The sequence below is a fragment of the Asterias amurensis genome, chromosome 12 (genome assembly GCF_032118995.1).
Source record: "Asterias amurensis chromosome 12, ASM3211899v1".
Taxonomy (NCBI): Eukaryota; Metazoa; Echinodermata; class Asteroidea; order Forcipulatida; family Asteriidae; genus Asterias; species Asterias amurensis.
This window is the reverse complement of record NC_092659.1, coordinates 16,244,045-16,263,702: the sequence shown is the minus strand read 5'-3', so window position 1 is coordinate 16,263,702 and position 19,658 is coordinate 16,244,045. Positions and strand designations below refer to the sequence as shown.

At 39.1% G+C, this 19,658-nt stretch overlaps 1 protein-coding gene across 1 annotated transcript in view; it reads right to left on the bottom strand.

Annotated features, from left to right (window-relative positions):
- LOC139944822 (structural maintenance of chromosomes protein 4-like) overlaps window positions 1–14,155 on the bottom strand; it is a 28,131-nt gene extending 13,976 nt beyond the window's left edge. The window contains exons 1-12 of the mRNA XM_071941937.1: window positions 14,112–14,155; window positions 12,456–12,525; window positions 10,177–10,394; window positions 9,652–9,846; window positions 8,482–8,661; window positions 7,363–7,527; window positions 5,772–5,899; window positions 4,482–4,622; window positions 3,207–3,357; window positions 2,175–2,339; window positions 1,400–1,578; window positions 901–1,141 (exon numbers count right to left, since the gene is read on the bottom strand). Of these exons, the coding sequence (XP_071798038.1) occupies window positions 901–1,141; window positions 1,400–1,578; window positions 2,175–2,339; window positions 3,207–3,357; window positions 4,482–4,622; window positions 5,772–5,899; window positions 7,363–7,527; window positions 8,482–8,661; window positions 9,652–9,846; window positions 10,177–10,394; window positions 12,456–12,516 (1,824 nt within the window). The 5' untranslated portion in view covers window positions 12,517–12,525; window positions 14,112–14,155. The remainder of the gene's footprint in view (window positions 1–900; window positions 1,142–1,399; window positions 1,579–2,174; window positions 2,340–3,206; window positions 3,358–4,481; window positions 4,623–5,771; window positions 5,900–7,362; window positions 7,528–8,481; window positions 8,662–9,651; window positions 9,847–10,176; window positions 10,395–12,455; window positions 12,526–14,111) is intronic.
- Window positions 14,156–19,658: the final 5,503 nt, after the last annotated feature.

The following is a 19,658-nucleotide window of genomic DNA, read 5'->3' as shown; positions in this document are numbered from 1 at the left end:
TAAAGTTTGGATGGTAACCTGTTTTCACAAGCAAAAATTTGTTATACTTTGCAAGTTGAATGCCAGCAGTTTTATAAAGCCCTCACGTAAAGTATGGTAGAAAGATATGCAGTACCCAAATTGCCATATTCAGCTACGGCTACCAGGCCTGCAATACACCGATCCATTAAGCCAGGCCCAATTATCATTGACCAATCACAACTGCGAAATCTGATCACCATTTGAACCGTATGGTGATCTTTGCACTAATGGTGATCGGGTTTCGCGGCTGTGATTGGTCAACCGGTAAGGAGGCGGGGCGTAATGGATCGGTCTATTACACGGCCTTTGTTGCCCCTGGTCTTGGTTCTCCTTTAAAAAGGTCCCATTGACTCAAAGGTTTTTCAGTGGAAATGCCCTTTGAAAACAATTAAATTAGCCTCGCCCTCTCAAAAGAAACAAAATTCCAGGCTTGAGCTACGTTTGCTTTAAACACGGTTCACACTTTCTGCTATAAACGCGAATGCGATAGAATTTAGACATCACAAATTCGCATCAGTTGGAATGTGCTCAACTCCTGAATTCGTATCACATTCGCAGGAACTATGAACCAGGCTTGAGGGTGTTGCTAAAGGATGTCCTATTGACCCATTCCACCTGACGTCATCATCACAAAAATTGTGAATGCGCCATACTGGTGGGCAATTTCACTGTGCGTTTTCATACATAACTCTATGCATAGAGTATGCTGTGCGTTAACGCGGCGTTAATACACGTAAACCTAACCTGCCCACCAACATGGTGAGCGTGGCATCAGTCGCCGTGTGTGACGCACGTGCAAGGGGTCAATACTTCAATGTATGATGACACAGAAATCTAGCCACTGTAGCTGTCGATTCAGACAGGGCTTTACTCTCTTACCAATCTGCCGTGGACGCCCGGAATCTTGCCCTGCCTGGTCTGCTCCATCAGTCCCTCTAGGACAGCCCCACGGTCTTTCGCCGATTGAAGGGAGCTGCGAGCTTCTTCCACCTTTGTGACGAGGGATCGTAGATCCTCGGACATCTTGGTCTCGGCCTGCTTGACGCTCACTAACTCACTCTGGGCCTTGGGAAGCTGTTTGGTCAACTCTGGGATGTCACGCTCCAAATCCTTAATTGAACTGTGGTATAAAAGAAAAGGCAAGATATATAAAAACGATGGGAGACGTTTGAGACGTTAGTGGGTAACCAGCTTTTCAGGCTCACAGTCGAGGTTCTGCAATTCACGGTGAGTGCCGACTCAATTTTCCCTCAACACCAAATCTGGGGGTAATTTTTGAAACCTCTGTTGCATTTCCTTTCCACAAGAAGCTGAAAAAAAAAATGAAAAAAAAATAACCCTGTGGGTCATACTGACATGAAATGATTGAACAGCTTACCTCTTGCGTTCTGCCAGTGTTGCTGTAGCGTTCTCCAAGTCAATCTTGGCTTTCTCAAGCTTGGCCTTGGCACCGTCTTTCTTCTTGATCTGGGTGTCCAACTCAAAGTCTGCCTCTGCCTTCCTTGATTTGGCTTCGTTCACTGCCTTCTGCATCCCCATCAGCTGTTCCTCTTTAACCTAGATAAGAAAGAGGTGTGATTGTAAGTGTTGTAGCTAGACCAACTTTTATTGACAATATGTTTATTCTTTCAATAGTTTGTGTTTTTTGAAGTCTTTCAGTGGCAAGTTTGAGCATAGGCCCCTATAAGTATCATTTCAATGAATTTTGAAAGCTTCATTATCGCACTTGGGTGACAACCTTTTTCATGTACTCAAATGTGTCATCAGTCATACTCATAAAATTTGTTATCACTCAAAAAATACTATTGATTTAGGATGTACCAAGGCAACAGAAATAAAGCAAGTTACATTACTACTCCGCGGCGTAGTAGAATAAGGAAAGACAGCTCTCTTAGAACACCTCTACCAACAAGTAGATACACACATGGTGTTACCGCAAACCAAATATATATTGATACCTCACCATGCAATGCCTCAAATCCTATTACAAAGACTTTGTTATAGTTGTTGTAAAGAGTTCTGAAAACCTCAAAAAGCAGGTAATTCTACAGTCAAAACACCAACAAAAAGCAGGCACTGAAAGAGTTACATGAACACTGCAGCATTAACTTTGGTCTACTTTTTGTTTAGAGAATAAATGAAATGCTTCTTACGTCTTTCTCTTCTTGTAGGCCTTTCGTCTCGGTCTTTAAGGAGGCCATGATCCCACTCATCTTCTCTTCTTCTACTTTCAACCTCTTCTCAAAGGTTCCCATCGTCGCCTCCAGATGCTCAATCTGCTCTTCGCTGTTTTTCGGGACAGCTTGCAGCTCCTCAAGCTAGTCAAAACAAAGAGGAAACCAGTTCAAGAGTTACAAATTTTAGTGTAATACAAGCCAGTTTGGTAGTTACTCTTATAATTATTGGCAATAAAAACCTTGGTGTGATGCCTACAGCAGATTTCGTCTACTGTAAAGCATTTTGAGAAACATTCCATTTCAAAGTAATGTGGTTATGTAAACAGATATCTGTTTTTATGCCCTCAAAACTGAATCTGAGAAGCATTAACGAAAGCACATTTCTCAAATTGTTTATTCTTATTTAGGGTTATTCTTCCTGCGTGGACATATTCGTGCAGGATTTTCTGCGATATTTCAAGATCGCAACCATCTTTTGAAATAAGCTTGGTGCGATACATATTGGGCAGCACAAGCTGTGTTCTCCCAAAGGAGCCGAGATGGTCTTAAGGAATGAAATTGTCCCAGTGACCAGGGGGTAATAATGTTGGAGCACCATAAGCGTCACTGAGCGACAGGTTTGAGCGCTATATACGAAGCCAGTATGGCAGTGTCATGGCCGAGCGGTTAAGAGCACCGGATTCAAGCACTGGTGTTTGATCAGCAGGGTGTGGGTTCGGATCCCGGTCGTGACACTTGCTACATAAAATTTGGGAGGTAGTACTTTCTGCTCTACCGGCCAGGCTTCGAATTGATGATACCCAAGCCTACATTCGTATGGACTGTGAAAGGGGTAACCCTGTTTCAGCCCTAGGAGTAGGTGGCAACGGCCTCTGGAAAAAATAACTGTAGCCCACACCTTGAAGTGGCCTTCAGACCTTGTGTGTCAGGCGACTTGCCAAAAAAAAAAATAACTAAGCAATCAGAACTGTCTTGTCTAGAATTTGATTTCCTGAAACCATCTCTTACTTTGGCTTTCTCTTTCTGCAGGCTTTTCGTCAGCTTCTTCTGTTTCTCCTTCGTGTGCTTGAGGTCCTCTCGACATTTCACATCTTGCTGCTCGAAATCGGCAAAGTCCGCCTTCTTCTTTTCGGCGATGTCACAAAGCTTCTCGTAAGTCCTGATGCAGGAATGGTATCAACAATTTATACTCTAAGTAGGATTTGAAACTTTGCGTGGTGGAAATACGATATGGAAAGGTTTGCAGTAACACCATATAATGACTACCTCTAAATGTGTTGGGGTGGTTCTGAAAAGAACCGTTGGTTTCAACTCGACATTTCAATCAGTATGCTCTGATCGTCTTCACGTCATTAATACTCTAGTTAATTTCGCTTTTTCAACCCCACATTTCATTACAATTTACCGAGTCAGCTTTCCTTTTGGTGCATTACTTGATATTTGAAATAAAAAAGTTGCATCCCTTGAAAGGAGAGCTCTCCCACTGCCACTTCCCAGGTTTCATCGTAAACATGGGTGTGATCCATGGTTATTAATGGCAGATACAGCTTTAATGACTTCTGACTGGCACCCTCGGAACATGCCAAATAAAGATGTTGACAAAATAGGGAGACCACCAACATTAGGGTTGCAATCCCAGCCAAAATGCTTGGGCCACCCATTCCCACACATGACTTTTTTTGTTACGCAAGTCGCCCAAAACAAGGCTAAAAGCCACTCTAGGTTAAGGGCTACATGGAAGAAAACATAGACATGCAGAAACTCAGTGGAGCTAAAGGTGGGAATTGACATTCCTCTTAAAGGCAGTGGCCACTATTGGTAATTACTCAAAATAATTATTAGCATAAAACCTTTCTTGGTGATGAGTAATGGGGAGAGGTTGATGGTATAAAACAGTGTGAGAAACGGCTCCCTCTGAAGTGCCATAGTTTTCAAGAAAGAAGTAATTTTCCATGAATTTGATATCAAGACCTCAGATTAAGAACTTGAGGTCTCAAAATCAACCATCTAAACGTACACAACTTCGTGTGACAAGGGTGTTTTCTTCTTTCATTATTATCTCGCAAGTTTGATGACCGATTGAGCTCAAATTTTCACAGGTTTGTTATTTAATGCACATGTTGAGATACACCAACTGTAAAGGCTAGTCTTTGACAATTACCAATAGTGTCCACTGCCTTTAAATGATGGAAGATCATAGGATGAAGGGAAACAGGCACCATGACAAGAGGGCATGGAGGCCCTTCTCGCCTCCGTCAAGTATCAGGGCCTGCATCTTCATACCTGAATATTTTCTTGTTCTCTTTGGTCTTGGTTTTGTTCTCCTCGATGAAGTGATCCAGTTCCTCTTTCATTCCTTTGAAGGAGTCCGCCACCTTGTCTCGTTTCTCGACGGCCTTCATCCCGTTGTGGTCGCATTCCGATCTTCAGAAGTAAACACAAGACATTTATTGAATCAGCATACATGTAGTAGAGGAGTGTAGAGTTTACATCACCCCGAACATTGTTCCCAGGGCTGATTGATCTCGCAGTGCAATTTTCCCCTAAGCATGCCTTGCTCGCTCATAACCCCTGGCAGGCCTGTACATGTGTACGCTTGGTTTTTTTAAAGGGCAAGGGGACCAACGCATTCCTCCTTGGTAAAGGGCAACATATGAGGGAGTTATAAACTTCTATTGGAGCACTTCAAGGGCACCAAGGCAATGACCAAGAGGCATTGAGGCAACCACCATGTTGCCTCCGGGAAGTATCATGAAGTAAAATGTGCTAGAATCTAACACATGTTAGTTAGGGCTATGTCAAATCCACTCTATGCTCAAGTACGGTAATGTTTTAAATCAAGTCATGGTAGCCTCTTATTCTTCTTTGATCTTGTGATATGAATAACTGTATGCAGTTTAGGGCGACTGTGTAAAAACATGAATCATTTTTGAAATGGAATAGAGTCAAAATACTGGCACTCTAATCTAACAGAGTAAAGGCCAAGTCACACAGGCACCGATAATGAGAATGAAAACGATAAGGATAAAAGATAAGGATAAAAATGCACGCCCTCGATTGGTCGAACGAGCGTGGGCGTATTCTGCGTGGAGCATTTCAACCAATCGAGGGCGTGCATTTTTATCCTTATCTTTTTCGTTCTCCTTATCGGGGCCTGTGTGACTTGGCCTAAACTCCTTCAAGTGCTCAAAGGATTTTATTGAGCATACAGGCAACGTAGTCATCCATGCGTTGTTTCTCAGAACATTAGGGGTTAGTGAGGAGAGGTATCGATACAGTGCGTTGCCTGTGGTAGCAAGGCCGCTTTACTTCCAAAAATACTACAAAATCTGTGTTGTTTTGCTTATGTTGTAGCTGCATACTTTACTGGCCCTTAGCCTTACTCTGCACAAATTTCAGACATGCAACTTTCACAGGTTAGTTATTTTATGTATATGTTGAGATACACCAACTGTAAAGGCTAGTCTTTGACAATTACCAATAGTGTCCACTGCCTTTAAGAAAAAGAGGAAATCAGCTGAAAAGTTGCAAGCCTGAAATCTGCATTAAATCAAAAAGCAAAGGAAAACTTACACATATTTGTTGTAGAGCAGATGTTTCTTCTTGGTGATGTCATTCTCCATCTTAAGGAATTCCTGGGCCTCCTTCATGGGCTTCTCAAGTTGCTCCATCTCAGACTCCACGGCCTTGACTCGTCCCAACTACAAAGTAAGGATTGTTATATATTGGTAAATGAAACCAGTAAAATCGTGAAATGGTTAACTTCCTGGTCATGACACTTGTGCTCTTGGGGTGGTGTGGGGTGTCGTGGCCGAGCGGTTAAGAGCACCGAATTCAAGCTCTGCTGATTCTGTTCAGCAGTGTGTGGGTTTGAATCCCGGTCGTGACACTTGTGTCCCTGAGCAAGACACTTAACTATTATTGCTTCTCTCCACCCAGGGGTAAATGGGGGACCTGTGAGGGCAGAGATGGTTCTTGTGATTGATTTAGCCGAACAGCGCATTCGTTGCACGAGGCTGTATACTTCCCAGGGAGCTGAGATGGTTTAAGGAGTGAATTAAGGCCCAGTGACCAGGGCTAACAATTTGAAGCGCTTCGGGAGTGAAAAAGCGCTACATAAACTAAAAAAATTATTATACTGCTCTTGAGCAAGGCACTTCACCATAATTGCTTCGTAAAAAGTTGGGAAGGTAGTGCATTCTGCTCTACCAACCAGGCTCATATAGTGGATGATACCAATGCCTACGGACTGTGAAGGGGGTAACCCTGTTTCAGCCACTGTAGTACATGTAGGTGGCAATGTGGTCCCGGTGATAGTTGGTTTGGGTCGAGTGTAGCCCTCACCTTGAAGTGGCCATCTGGCCTTGTGAGTTGGGCGATATCTCATTAAAAAAAAAAATACATTCAAACAAAATTAAATAGGATTTGAAACTTTGCATGGGGGGGGGGAGTATCATTAGGTGAGGTTTGCTGTAGCACCGTATGTAAATCTCTTTTGAGTAGTGGTGGTTCTGACAGGAACCGGTGGTTGACAACTCATAGTTTCAACGAGTAGTATGCTCTCATAGACTTCAGGAGAAAGTTACCTGAAGACAATCAGAGCGAACTGTTGAGTTGTCAACCACCGGTTCTTTTTAGAACCAACACTACTCAAAAGAAATTTACAGATGGTGCTCCCTCAAACTTCATCTGATCCCCCTCAAACCTCACCTGATCATAATATATTATTGAATCTGAGTCTGAAATCATTAACTATCCACAAAACATGAAGTGCTATCCTTTTAGGATCAGTTATATAGAAAGGTTTGCGGTAACACCATGTAATGACTATCTCTAATGAGTTGGGGTGGTTCTGAAAAGAACCGTTGGTTTCAACTTGACGTTTCGATCAGTATGCTCTGATCGTCTTCTGGAGAAAGCGGATCAGTTATATTTACTTTTTCGCAGTTGTCAACCACCCGTTCTTCTTAGAACCAACACTCCTGATAAGAAATATACACATGGTGCTACCTCAAACCTCACCAGATTCAATTTGATTGAATACAAGTCTGAAATCATTAACCATCCAAAAAAGTGCTATCCCTTTCACAAAGTTTCCCTTTCCTGTAATTGGCGGTTCGTTTGCTGTTGGTTGGGACAATAACTACAAATCGTTTATAATCACCTTTTCTCCTCTCTCTTCGTTAAGTTCCTCAACGGTCTTGGCCAACTCCTCAATCGGCTCCTTGAATTGATTACTGCCGATGATGTCTTCTAAGTACTCCAACATTCCCTCTTCGTGCTCGGTCAGTGCCTTGGGCTTCATCATAGCTATCTGCTCCACCTCACCCTAAGGATGTAGAGGGAAACAAAATGGAAATGTCTTGAGAAATCTGGCTGCAGTCTTGAGAAGTTGAGATGTTGGAATTTTTAGAGGAATAACAGAGTCTTGTAATCACTACCAGGGCTCAAATTTGGACCAGTTAATTTTTGTTAAAAGACCAGAGTTTAAAGATGAAAAAAACCTAGCTTTATTACACTTAAATTTTCATAAATATAACAAGCAGTAAGAGAAGATTTATTGAGTTTGAATTATGGATACTACACCGTACTTCTTCAATAATCAACATAATTGATGGAGATTTATTTGACTGAAAGTCAATGATTGAACAAAAAGACTAGACCCTGGTCCAGTGTAAATGTTGAGCCCCAATCGCAAATGAAGAAAAAATAGGGAAAACAGGAAATGAGGAATCTGTTTACAGCTATCCATAATGTACAGAGTTTCGCCAAACTTTTGAAAATGGCTTGCGGACATGAGTTCCCTCTTATTATTCAGGACAGCGTTCTCCCTTTAACAGTGGTATGTTTAATAGCCAAATGCAAGCTAAAATAAATGAGGACCAGCCTAACTTCACTGTAAGTGGTCTGGATTGCTAGTTCAGTATTGAAAAGCAAACCTTATATAATAGTATGGACAAGTGAAAAGACAAGCTAACTTGCAGGCTATTCTCGAGAGGTTAAGGGCAAACCCAACAGGTCCTATGTGCATCACCAGAAATACAGAACTACAGGTTTGGGCACAATGTGGACTTTTTCTCTCTCCTACTTCTGACTGTTTTGACTTCTTTCAATAGAACTTGGATGAATGCTTGAAAAGTTGTTAAGAACATTTTGAAAAACAGGAAAAATCCTGAGAAATGGCAGATGATTAACTATCTTTTAAATTGCTCTGCCCTAGCTAAAAAACAAACCACATTGCATGTAAAATAATGATTTTTAATCGATATACTGTTTATTTTACCTGGAGAATGAGAAAGCGATTGTGATCTAAATCCACACCACTCAGCCTCAGCAGCGCCGTTACTTCTTTGAATGTGGCTTTCTTGCCGTCCACATAGTAGCTGCTACTGCTGTCCTGATGCGCTGTGCGAGAAACCACAAAAGCGCTGTTGGGGACCACCTTGTAGTCATTGTCACCAGACTAAAAAAAGATAAACAAAGTTAAGCGTCTTTATCAGAAGAATGTAAAAACTCTTCAGAAGTAAGCTAAGCCTTAGTGACTAGTGCAACAAGTGTCGCAGTTGCGACTATTGATTGCTTAGTCAAGTCGCAACTACCGTTTTCCAACTACTTGATTAATCGTGCTGCCACGACTAATACAAAATAGTCGAGACTACCCCTTTGGTGAACCAATTATGTCACTATGACTATTCAGGACAACATAGTTTACTTACAAAACACAATCAGACATCAGTGTCAAAGTCCCAACTATTTGAGGTGCGACAAGTCAAATGGTAAATTTCACTAGTCGCCCAGGCCTTACTGACATGCCTGTAATTTCATCTTTGATCATGTTGAAAGGGCAAGGCCATTTTCATTTTGCAAAGGACACTTCCATTTGAAATTTTTTAGAGTCAATTGGAAACTTTTGAAGGGTGCCCAGACCAAGGCAGTGGACACTATTGGTAATTACTCAAAATAATTATTAGCATAAAACCTTACTTGGTATTGAGTAATGGGAAGAGGTTGATAGTACAAAACATTGTGAGAAACAGCTCCCTCTGAAGTAACATATTTTTTGAGAAAGAAGTATTTTTCCACGAATTGATTTCAAGACCTCAAGTTTAGAATTTGAGGTCTCGAAATCAAGCATCTGAAAGCACACAAGGGTGCTTTTTTATTTCATTATTTTCTCGCAACTTCGATGATCGATTGAGCTCAAATTTTCACAGGTTTGTTATTTTATGCATATGTTGAGATACAGCAAGTGAGAAGACTGGTCTTTGACAATTACCAATAGTGTCCACTGTCTTTAAGTAAAGATAAACGAATTTGGGAGTCATCATCTGAAGAATGTAAAAACTCGTGAGAAGTAGCCTTCAAGAAAGACTTCCAGCTAGCGTCGAAATGTCGGGCATTTTTTTCACAAAAAATTAAAATATTTTTATAAAAAAAACGATATAGTGCATACCCCAGTGTCGATGATCTTCTGGAAGTGAACTGCCACTGTGCAACTCGTCAGGTTTCTGTGGTGTTCCGATTTATGGATCAGTACCGAGAGCTTCTTGGATCGGATCTTGGCCGCTCGATATCCGAAGACAAACAACATGGAGTCGATCACGTTGGATTTGCCGCTGCCGTTGGGTCCGATGATGCAGGAAAAACTCTGAAGGAAAAAGAGGAAGTTTGAATACTCAACTAGTACCATAGGCTGTGTTCAACAATCATGGATGCGGCTTGTGCATCTCGTCAACATGCGTTGCGAGAATAGAAGACAAAGTATGAAAAGCAGCAACCATAGCAACAAATTCAGTCATGGCCATAATTATACCCTTTCAACTAGCTTTCCATTAATTAAACCAATTTATTACCCAATACAATCATTTAAAAGAGCTGAATTTGAATGTGCTTTGTTGCCACAAGAAGGACATAGGCCCTAGACGCTTGATGTCAACTCAGATAATAAGGATATTAGATAAAACAAAATAATAATAACCTTGTGAAACGGTCCGAGCGAGATCTTCCCGGCATAAGACTTGAAGTTGTCCGTCACAATTTTGGAGATCATGAGCCGTGGTTCATCCGGGGCTGGTGGTTTTGAAACGCTTCCCCTACTGCTGGTTTGTGACGTGTCCATGGGTGGGTCTACCGGTGTTTCTGAAGGGGTATCTGGAATGGCGTCTTGTGAAGGGACACCCTGCTCTGCTTCATTTTCTTCAATAATAAAAAATAATAATAATAATAAAGAGTTTAAATACAGCACAAGAGAGAAATACCAGGAATGTTGTACAAAAATACAGAAAGAACAACAAAATGCAACAACAAAACCTATAAAAAAAAAAGACTTAAACCGTTCTAAAAGGGAACTTTGTTCTATATTGAGAAATGAATTCCAGAGTTCAGGAGATGCAAGCTGAAAAGTTCTTTGCCCATTTTTTATGCTTTGGTGGTCGATGGAAAAGGAGTAAAGATTTTGCAAGCCAGTACGAAGATTTTTTAGTGCGACAATAGTCGTGGATCAATTCTTTGAGGTATTGAGGAGCCACAATGTATACCATGTGCAACAACTATTTTTTGTTTAACTGCCACTGGTAACATACAAAACTAGAGTATTTAAAGGAATTGGGGTACTTTTTGTAACTCAATGTCCACAGACTTTCATTAAAGCCATTATACACTTTCGGTAAACAGTATTGTCCAAGTCCCACACTTCGTGTATCACAACTTATATATAAAATAACAATCCTGTGGAAATTTAGGCTCAATCGGACATCGGAGTCGGGAGAAAATAACGGGAAAACCCACTCCTGTTTTCGCGCGTTTCGCCGTGTCATGACATGTGTTTATAACAAATCCGTAATTCTCGAGAATTTATATTGTTTTACCGTTTTCTCAAAAAGTAAAGCATTTCATGGACTAATAATTCAAGAGAAGTCTTTCACCATTACCTTCTGTATTACCTTCATTTTTTTTCTGTACCGAAAGGGTCCAATGGCTTTAAACTTACACGGTTTGAAGATAATGATGGTAGAAAGCTTCCCTTAAAATAGTACTTGCTAAAGGTGCAGTAGTTTTTGAAAAATGAATATAAACAAGCCACAAAAATCATTTTCAAAAACTACACGGCCTCAACAAGTAATATTTAAAGAGAAGTTTTCTACTACCATGGTCTTCAAACGGTGTAAGTTTAATGTAAATCTGTGGACATTGTGTTTTCTATTACAAAAAGTATCCAGACCCATTAAGAACAAAGATAACATATTACATGTGTAACAAACTAACTGAAATTCACAAAAGTTCCATTATTACCCTCAATTTATTATAAATTGAATTGAATTGAAACTCAACTTTCTTGAGTATTCCTCAAAGTGTAGTAGTAGCCCTCTACTACAAAAATAAATTACAATAGTTTCCCAATTTGTTGTAGTTAAAATGGTTTTGCCTCTTTCCGATATGCAGCAGTTCAGTTATGGAACAGTCTTCCAGAGTTTGTTAAACAGGCTGAGACATCAGAACAATTCAAAACCCAGTTAAAAACATATCTGTTTACTTTGTACAATAATTGTTATTTCCTTTTACAGCGCATAGGGACTTCACGTTTATATGCGCTATATAAGAATGGTTTTTATTATTTTTATTTATTATTTTAGCTTTTCTGCATGTCTTGCCCTTTCCCAACGGTCTACAACAGGCATGACACGCCTGATGCTTCACAGAGGCAACAAATGCGCTTTTGCCTCCATGGCCCATTCCATTGCCTTGGTGCCCCTTGAAATGCCCCAACAGAAATGTACAATTTCCTCAATGGGTCTGGGTGCCCTTTATTAAAGGAACACGTTGCCTTGGATCGGACGAGTTGGTCAAAACAAAAGCGATTGTAACCGTTTTTTATAAAATGCATATGGTTGGAAAGATGTTTTAAAAGTAGAATACAATGATCCACACAAGTTTGCCTCCAAATTGCGTGGTTTTCCTTCAACTGTGCGAACTAACATGGTCGGCCATTTATGGGGGTCAAAATTTTGACCCCCATAAATGGCCGACGTGTTAGTTGACGAGGTAAAAGGAAAACCACGCAATTTCGAGGCATTTTTGTGTGGATCATTGTATTCTACTTTTACAACATCTTTCTACCCTTATGCATTTTATAAAAAACGGTTTCAAACGCTTTTCAAAGACCAACTCGACCGATCCAAGGCAACGTGTTCCTTTAAGAATGCCTTGGTGCTCTTGCCCTTTCAAAAATGAAGCATACAGGCCAGGTGCGGGACATACCTTTATTTTCCATTGTCTCTGTGTTTATATCCTCCATTGGCTCTTCATCTTTGTTTGCCATCTCACTACGCTAAAGTTCAAGACACAGATAAGAAAAACTCAAAAATTTGTTGTGTGCAACATTTTATCCAGACATCATTGTCAATGCTTGTTTAACTTTAAGAATCCAACAGTTACTCCCTGTTTTACAAGTGCCCCCCCCCCCCCCCCCCCCGGTCCTCCATCCCATTTTAGGATAAATGTGAACTACTCTTACTAACTGGCTGGCTCGCATGTCATGAGCACCTCCATGAGGTTCACTGTACGAGGAAACGGACCTCATATTCATAATAATTCTAGGACTTAGTAGACTTGTCATTGGTACAAAATGTAGAGTTGGATGGTGTTTCACGAATTTTGTCCAGGAAACATTTCTGTATACGTACATGTGTGAAGTGTGTTTCGAACTGTCATTTTGTTTGAGTCGCTGTCAGTGTCATCAGGTCACTTCGTACCCACTTCGAAGTAAAACCTGGAGTGCCTAAACACTTGCGTTCCCCTTGCAAAGTGACTTCTGACACTTCTTCATAACTTCCTCACTCTGTCTGTCTGAACCGTGATACCTTCGATCTTACATAACATGTACAAGACACTTCGTAACTTGTACTAATTCAGGATTTCTGCCATTACTAAAAGGAATTCACTTAAAAGTTAATAAATTTAAAGAAATGAAATTGCAAATAAAAATTTAATGATAACAAATATTGGATTATTGGATTAATTAATAAATTTTACGGATCATATTCATAATCAGTTAAAAAAAGATTTACTCATTCAAAATAAATAGTAGGCCTACTGAGATAATATTAATAATCAGTGATTTGTCAACTATTATTTATAAAAGGAAATTAACTTATTAAATAATAAAGTAAAGAAATTAAAATTGTGGAAAACAGTTTTGATTTGATTTAATTAAAATTTGTGACGAGAGACTTTCACCAGTCACATTAAAAATTAAAACGTGCAACAAATAATTTAAGTTTAACAAAATTTAGCATGTTTAGCAGAACAATTTTGATTTTGTACTAAATAAAAACAGTCATTACATTTATCATTGACAGCTAGGAAGGGCAACAGGGGCCAGGCCCAGGCAGGAAAAAAAGTGGGAAAAAAAAGAGAAATTCATCATGAAAATGAAATTGAAATCATGAAAATAAAATAACAACAAATGATAAATAAATAATAAATAACAAAGTCCAAAAAATCCAAAGATAAACAGATTTAATAGAAAACAGTCATCAAGCCCCCTGTCCTTTTCATTGCTCTAAATCCAAAACTCAACCGCAACATGGGGTCATTTTGAAATTTTGTTCATTGCCAATCGCAATCCAAATCACTACTTATTTAGTAATTATGGCATGAATGGCACTGCATGCTGCGTGCTTTGTAAACATGGTAAAATGTTTTTGTGTTGACTGTTGGTGTTGATGTCGACTGTTTTGAATTTCAGACGTTGCCCGTATTAAAATGGTGTATAAACACAAAATAACATGTATCAATGTGATAAAAGATTAATTTTAGTATAAATGAAACAACCCAAACTACGTTACATTTATAAAATAACAAAATAAATGGAGAATAAGTTCTTAAAACAGTGATTTTTGGTCGGAAACTCACCTGACATTTGACTTCAATAGCACGATTGAAAATGGCGCTGTACGTTGACCGCCTTTTTAACGAAAGATTTGATTGGTCGAAATCCTAAATATCAGGCATGTTCAATAATTTTGCAGAATGAAACTTTTTAAGAATATAATTGAGACATGTTTAAGCACTTTTTTAAATAATAAGCTTGATATTGATGCTTAATTGTTTTTTCATAATTGCAAAAACGACGCAAACATATGTTTTAAAACGTATTTTGTTTATATTCATAAACGTTTTTAATATTTTTTACTGAAACAAGTCTAGCTTCGAAACTCTCGACCTTTGCTCACTCGTCCCGAAATGCAGTAACAATAGCACATGGGGCGAGTGAAGACTTCTGTATAATATAAACATACTATTCGACAACTCGACCGAGGCGCTAACTCGACATAAAGTTGGCACCCTGACGTCTCCTGTTAAATTCACAAACACTGAAGTGTTGGTAACCAGACTGTTAAAAATTACATAAGAATCAAATATACCCTGCAAGATATGTTAACAAAAATTTTACCACACAGGCGAAGTAGGATTCTACACTACTCATTGACCTCTGTGCTTTCTGCTCTACTCCATATAGTACTGTACAAAACCAGTGATTGCTTGAACCAACGGAGGGCTAGGTAGGGCGCCCTCTGCCTTTTTAATCATGGATCATTATAATGTGTTTGCAGAATTGAATAGCATGATTTTTTATGACGAAAGTGTCAGAGAATGCTACTCCATGCTAAAGCATAGGGACAGAATCCTACACAATGTTAAAGCAATAGGACCAGAATCTACACAGTGCTAAAGCATAGGGGAAGAATCCTACACAATGCTGAAACATAGAGGAATAATCCTACACAGTGCTGAAGCATAGGGACAGAATCCTACACAGTGCTAAAGCATAGGGCCAGAATCCTACTCAATGCTAAAGCATAGGGCCAGAATCCTACACAGTGCTAAAGCATAAGGCCAGAATCCTACTCAATGCTAAAGCATAGGGCCAGAATCCTACTCAATGCTAAAGCATAGGGCCAGAATCCTACTCAATGCTAAAGCATAGGGCCAGAATCCTACTCAATGCTAAAGCATAGGGCCAGAATCCTACTCAATGCTAAAGCATAGGGCCAGAATCCTACACAGTGCTAAAGCATAGGGCCAGAATCCTACTCAGTGCTAAAGCATAGGGCCAGAATCCTACTCAATGCTATACATGTAGCATAGGGCCAGAATCCTACTCAATGCTAAAGCATAGGGCCAGAATCCTACTCAATGCTAAAGCATAGGGCCAGAATCCTACTCAATGCTAAAGCATAGGGCCAGAATCCTACTCAATGCTAAAGCATAGGGCCAGAATCCTACTCAATGCTAAAGCATAGGGACAGAATCCTACAGAGTGCTAAAGCATACGGCCAGAATCCTACTCAATGCTAAAGCATAGGGCCAGAATCCTACTCAATGCTAAAGCATAGGGACAGAATCCTACAGAGTGCTAAAGCATACGGCCAAAATCCTACTCAATGCTAAAGCATAGGGCCAGAATCCTACTCAATGCTAAAGCATAGGGCCAGAATCCTACTCAATGCTAAAGCATAGGGCCAGAATCCTACTCAATGCTAAAGCATAGGGCCAGAATCCTACTCAATGCTAAAGCATAGGGACAGAATCCTACAGAGTGCTAAAGCATAGGGCCAGAATCCTACTCAATGCTAAAGCATAGGGCCAGAATCCTACTCAATGCTATAGCATAGGGCCAGAATCCTACTCAATGCTAAAGCATAGGGCCAGAATCCTACTCAATGCTAAAGCATAGGGCCAGAATCCTACTCAATGCTAAAGCATAGGGACAGAATCCTACACAGTGCTAAAGCATAGGGCCAGAATAAAGCATTAAAGAGGAAGAACCTTAATCAATGCAATGCAAAATAAAGTTGACAAAATTAATTCAATTTAGTATAAAACAGGTTTATTAAAAAAATCCATCGCAATTACACAACTGAGTTCCACATATTAATGTCAAATAATCACATAAAAAACAAATATAAAGGTCGCGTTTAACCATAGAGCTATACATACTGAATAATAATAATCATAATAATAATAATCTACATTTACATGTATATAGCGCTAACTTGCTCTGTGTTTTGAAGCCACCCTGGGCACAGACATGTTTGATGTGTTGCATGACTATGACAAGATTTTAATTCACATTGACTTTTTTTTTTTTAATTCGGCGTGTGCGCTTTCGTACGCAACTGCCCATTAGCGTCTGTCTGCGCTACAAAAACTTAAAATAGTAAACATGCCTTTTAAACATGACGCAAATGACGCTCGCAGTTTGGACGCTCATCAGCAGATTGTGCGTTTACATTTGCTGCACGTTTTGGTTCGATGACACATAGAAAATAACAAATGCACTATCATGCAAATAGCCGTACAATTGCCGTACAAAATATCAAGCTTTTTTGTATTCGTTTGTACATGAACATTTGATGCGCCGACACGGCTTCAAAACTTTAATGCGTGTATAATGGGGTGTTAGCGCTCTGGTCACATCAATATATATAGCTACAGTATATTCATTTAACAGAAACCTGTCATAATAATAGAAAGTGCTTCCAACTTTAAAATTGTTTTGAACTTAAACCTTTTTCTTGTGAGAAAATTGTCTGACCAAGGTCCTATTATGGGTGAGCATTCATTGCTCACTCAAAGTTATGTATCCCAAAAACCGTTTTTGTGTGAAAATGTATTGAACATTTTAAACAACAATATTTCAAAACTCAAATTTTAAACGGTCAAAGTGTCTGTAATTGTATTTTTGTAATGTTTTTTAACAAAAGGGCATTCATGATTCGGAATAAAAAAGTAGTGACTCATTCTTAAATGTCCGTTTAAACCTTGCAGGGTCATTGCCATGCGCTCAAGACCCTCGCCCAAGCCGATCACACGTAACAACCTGTCGCTACCCTTTTATTCCCATATTAAAGGCACTGAACACTATTGGTAATTAACTTGGTAACAGGTTACGGTGAGCTGTTGATAGTATAAAACATTGTGAGAAATGGCTCCCTCTGAAATAACGTAGTTTGTGAGAAGGACAAAAATTTCTCACTCAAATATTTGATTGAATTCAAGCTCGAATTTTGCATCTGAAAGCACATAACTTGAGCAACAAGGGTGTTTTATCCTCCAATATACTCTCGCAACTTCAACGACCGAATGAATCAAATTTTCACAGGTTTGTTTTGTGTGCATTATGTTGACATACACCAAGTGAGAAGACTGGTTACCAAAGGTGTCCAGTGCCTTTAAAAGTTACATTGAATGTTTTTGCATGCTTTATTATTATTATTTTCAACCATGACATTTGGTCATTGATATCAACATCCAAATAATATAAAAATGGTCTAGTAGTAGCTAGGAAACTGTTTCATGTAACATACATTATAGTATAATGGACTATCATTATTTAAAGGCAGTGGAGACTATTGGTAACTGTCAAAGACTAGCCTTCACAGTTGGTGTATCTCAACATATGCATAAAATAACAAACCTTTTTTTCTCAAAAACTAAGGCACATCAGAGGAAGCCGTTTCTCACCTTGTTTTATACTATCAACCTCTCCCCATTACTCGCCACCAAGAAAGGTTTTATGCTAATCATTATTTTGAGTAATTATCCAATAGTGTGCACTGCCTTTAAATAATAATAATAATAGTAATAATAAGACTTAAAATGCGCACATATCCACCCTGCTGGGTGTTCAAGGCGCATAATATGATTGAGTTTTTTAAACGCGTTTTACATAAGTACAAAATAAACATTTTTTAACATTAACTGCAACTTGAACATACTGTATTTTGTAGTATTCATGTCAAAAGTAACATTTTGACATGGGTATGTGATTTTTGTATACTTTTGTTGTTTTCCCCAAATATGAAATGAGGTTTCTGTCCCACAATATTTAAAATCTGTAGAGACTATGCAGTGTGCATGAGAACTTTTACTGACAACTGGTCTGATACTCTCGTGTACCACCAGGGGGACTGTAGCCTTCATTGCTTCATAGATCCGCATTCAAAATGACTGGAAGGTTTGACCAGCCTGCAAATATCCCCTTCCAGGCGCTTCGAATCACGGCTCTACCAAACTAGTGTCTAAGCCACGAAGGCCTTGACAAAAGGCTAGTGGGGCGGAGGAGTAGTTGCATTATTTCATGGTAGTCCAGTACTGCTTGAAGGTTGATTTCTACATTTATACCTGCAGTTGGATATAATAAAGGAAAAAAATGGGTGAATGAATGAATGAGTGGATAGATAGACGGATGAGTGCATGTAACTCAGAAATAAAATATCAAAATTTTTGTTATTTATTAATTTAAATATTTATTTGCTTATCTAATTTCTGATTTATTGATTATTTGTTTATTAATTGATCGGTTGTTTTGATTGCTTTATTCATATTTAATCATCCTTTTATTGATGTAAAGGTATGTATGTTGGAAAAGGAGTTAGTTTGATTAACTTTTCGTTGCTTGCGTTGTTATTTTATCAATTTGTCTGTTTATTTATTGACCTATTTTTTTGTTTATCCATCCATATTTTGATTTATTTGTTGCTATATTTCTTGTTACATGTACCTTTCCAACTATTTATTCATTTACTTATTGTTACTTTTTGTTTACATTGTTTTGATTAACAATTTGGTTATTTATTTATTTATTTATTTGCTTGTCTAATTTCTGGTGTTTGTTTTTGGTTTTGTTGTTTCAAGTTGTGCTTTGTGTATACAGATTATTTATATTTACTTTTAATTGTTTTTATTTTTCCAAAGAGAGTATATAATATAGTGAGTTTGCCTCCCTATATGAGTGGATTAACAGGTGTTCGAGCTACAGAGTGTTTAATTATACTTTTGTTGATCCTGCCCCTGATTTCACGAAGCGCTGCGACGCGTCGCAAGTGCAAGTTGCGACCGGTTACACGTCGTAAGTTGCGCTGCGTATGAAATCCATTTCATCAAAGTTATGGTGCATTGGATACATCGTAAGTTCCTTGACAACGGGGAAGAACACGTTGTAAGTTACGACTACCCATAGGGTCGACGGTAGAATGCTATGTTTCATTTGTTTACGCACAAAATGCATGAAAGGACATAACAATTACCACATGTAACTTCCGTGAACCAATCGGGAAGACACTAGACAACAAATGGAAATTTACCTTCCCCCCCCCCAAAAAAAAAGGACGGGTAAAAGAAAACAAACACAGGCATAACAAAGTACACACAAACTTAAACAACTCAACCAATTAATAAGTATAAACCAACCAAAACAACCCAAACCTAAACGCTGGTCCGAAATGGTTGACTGTCTGCCATCTTGAATTAGGCAGTTTCATCAAGTTGATTTCACGTGTACCAAAACACACACACACACAGCCCCGAAAAAAAGAACGAAATGTATTAAATCATAACTCACATTTTGTACAACTCACAACTATGAGACTTGACAGCAGGCAGGAGCATTCTCTC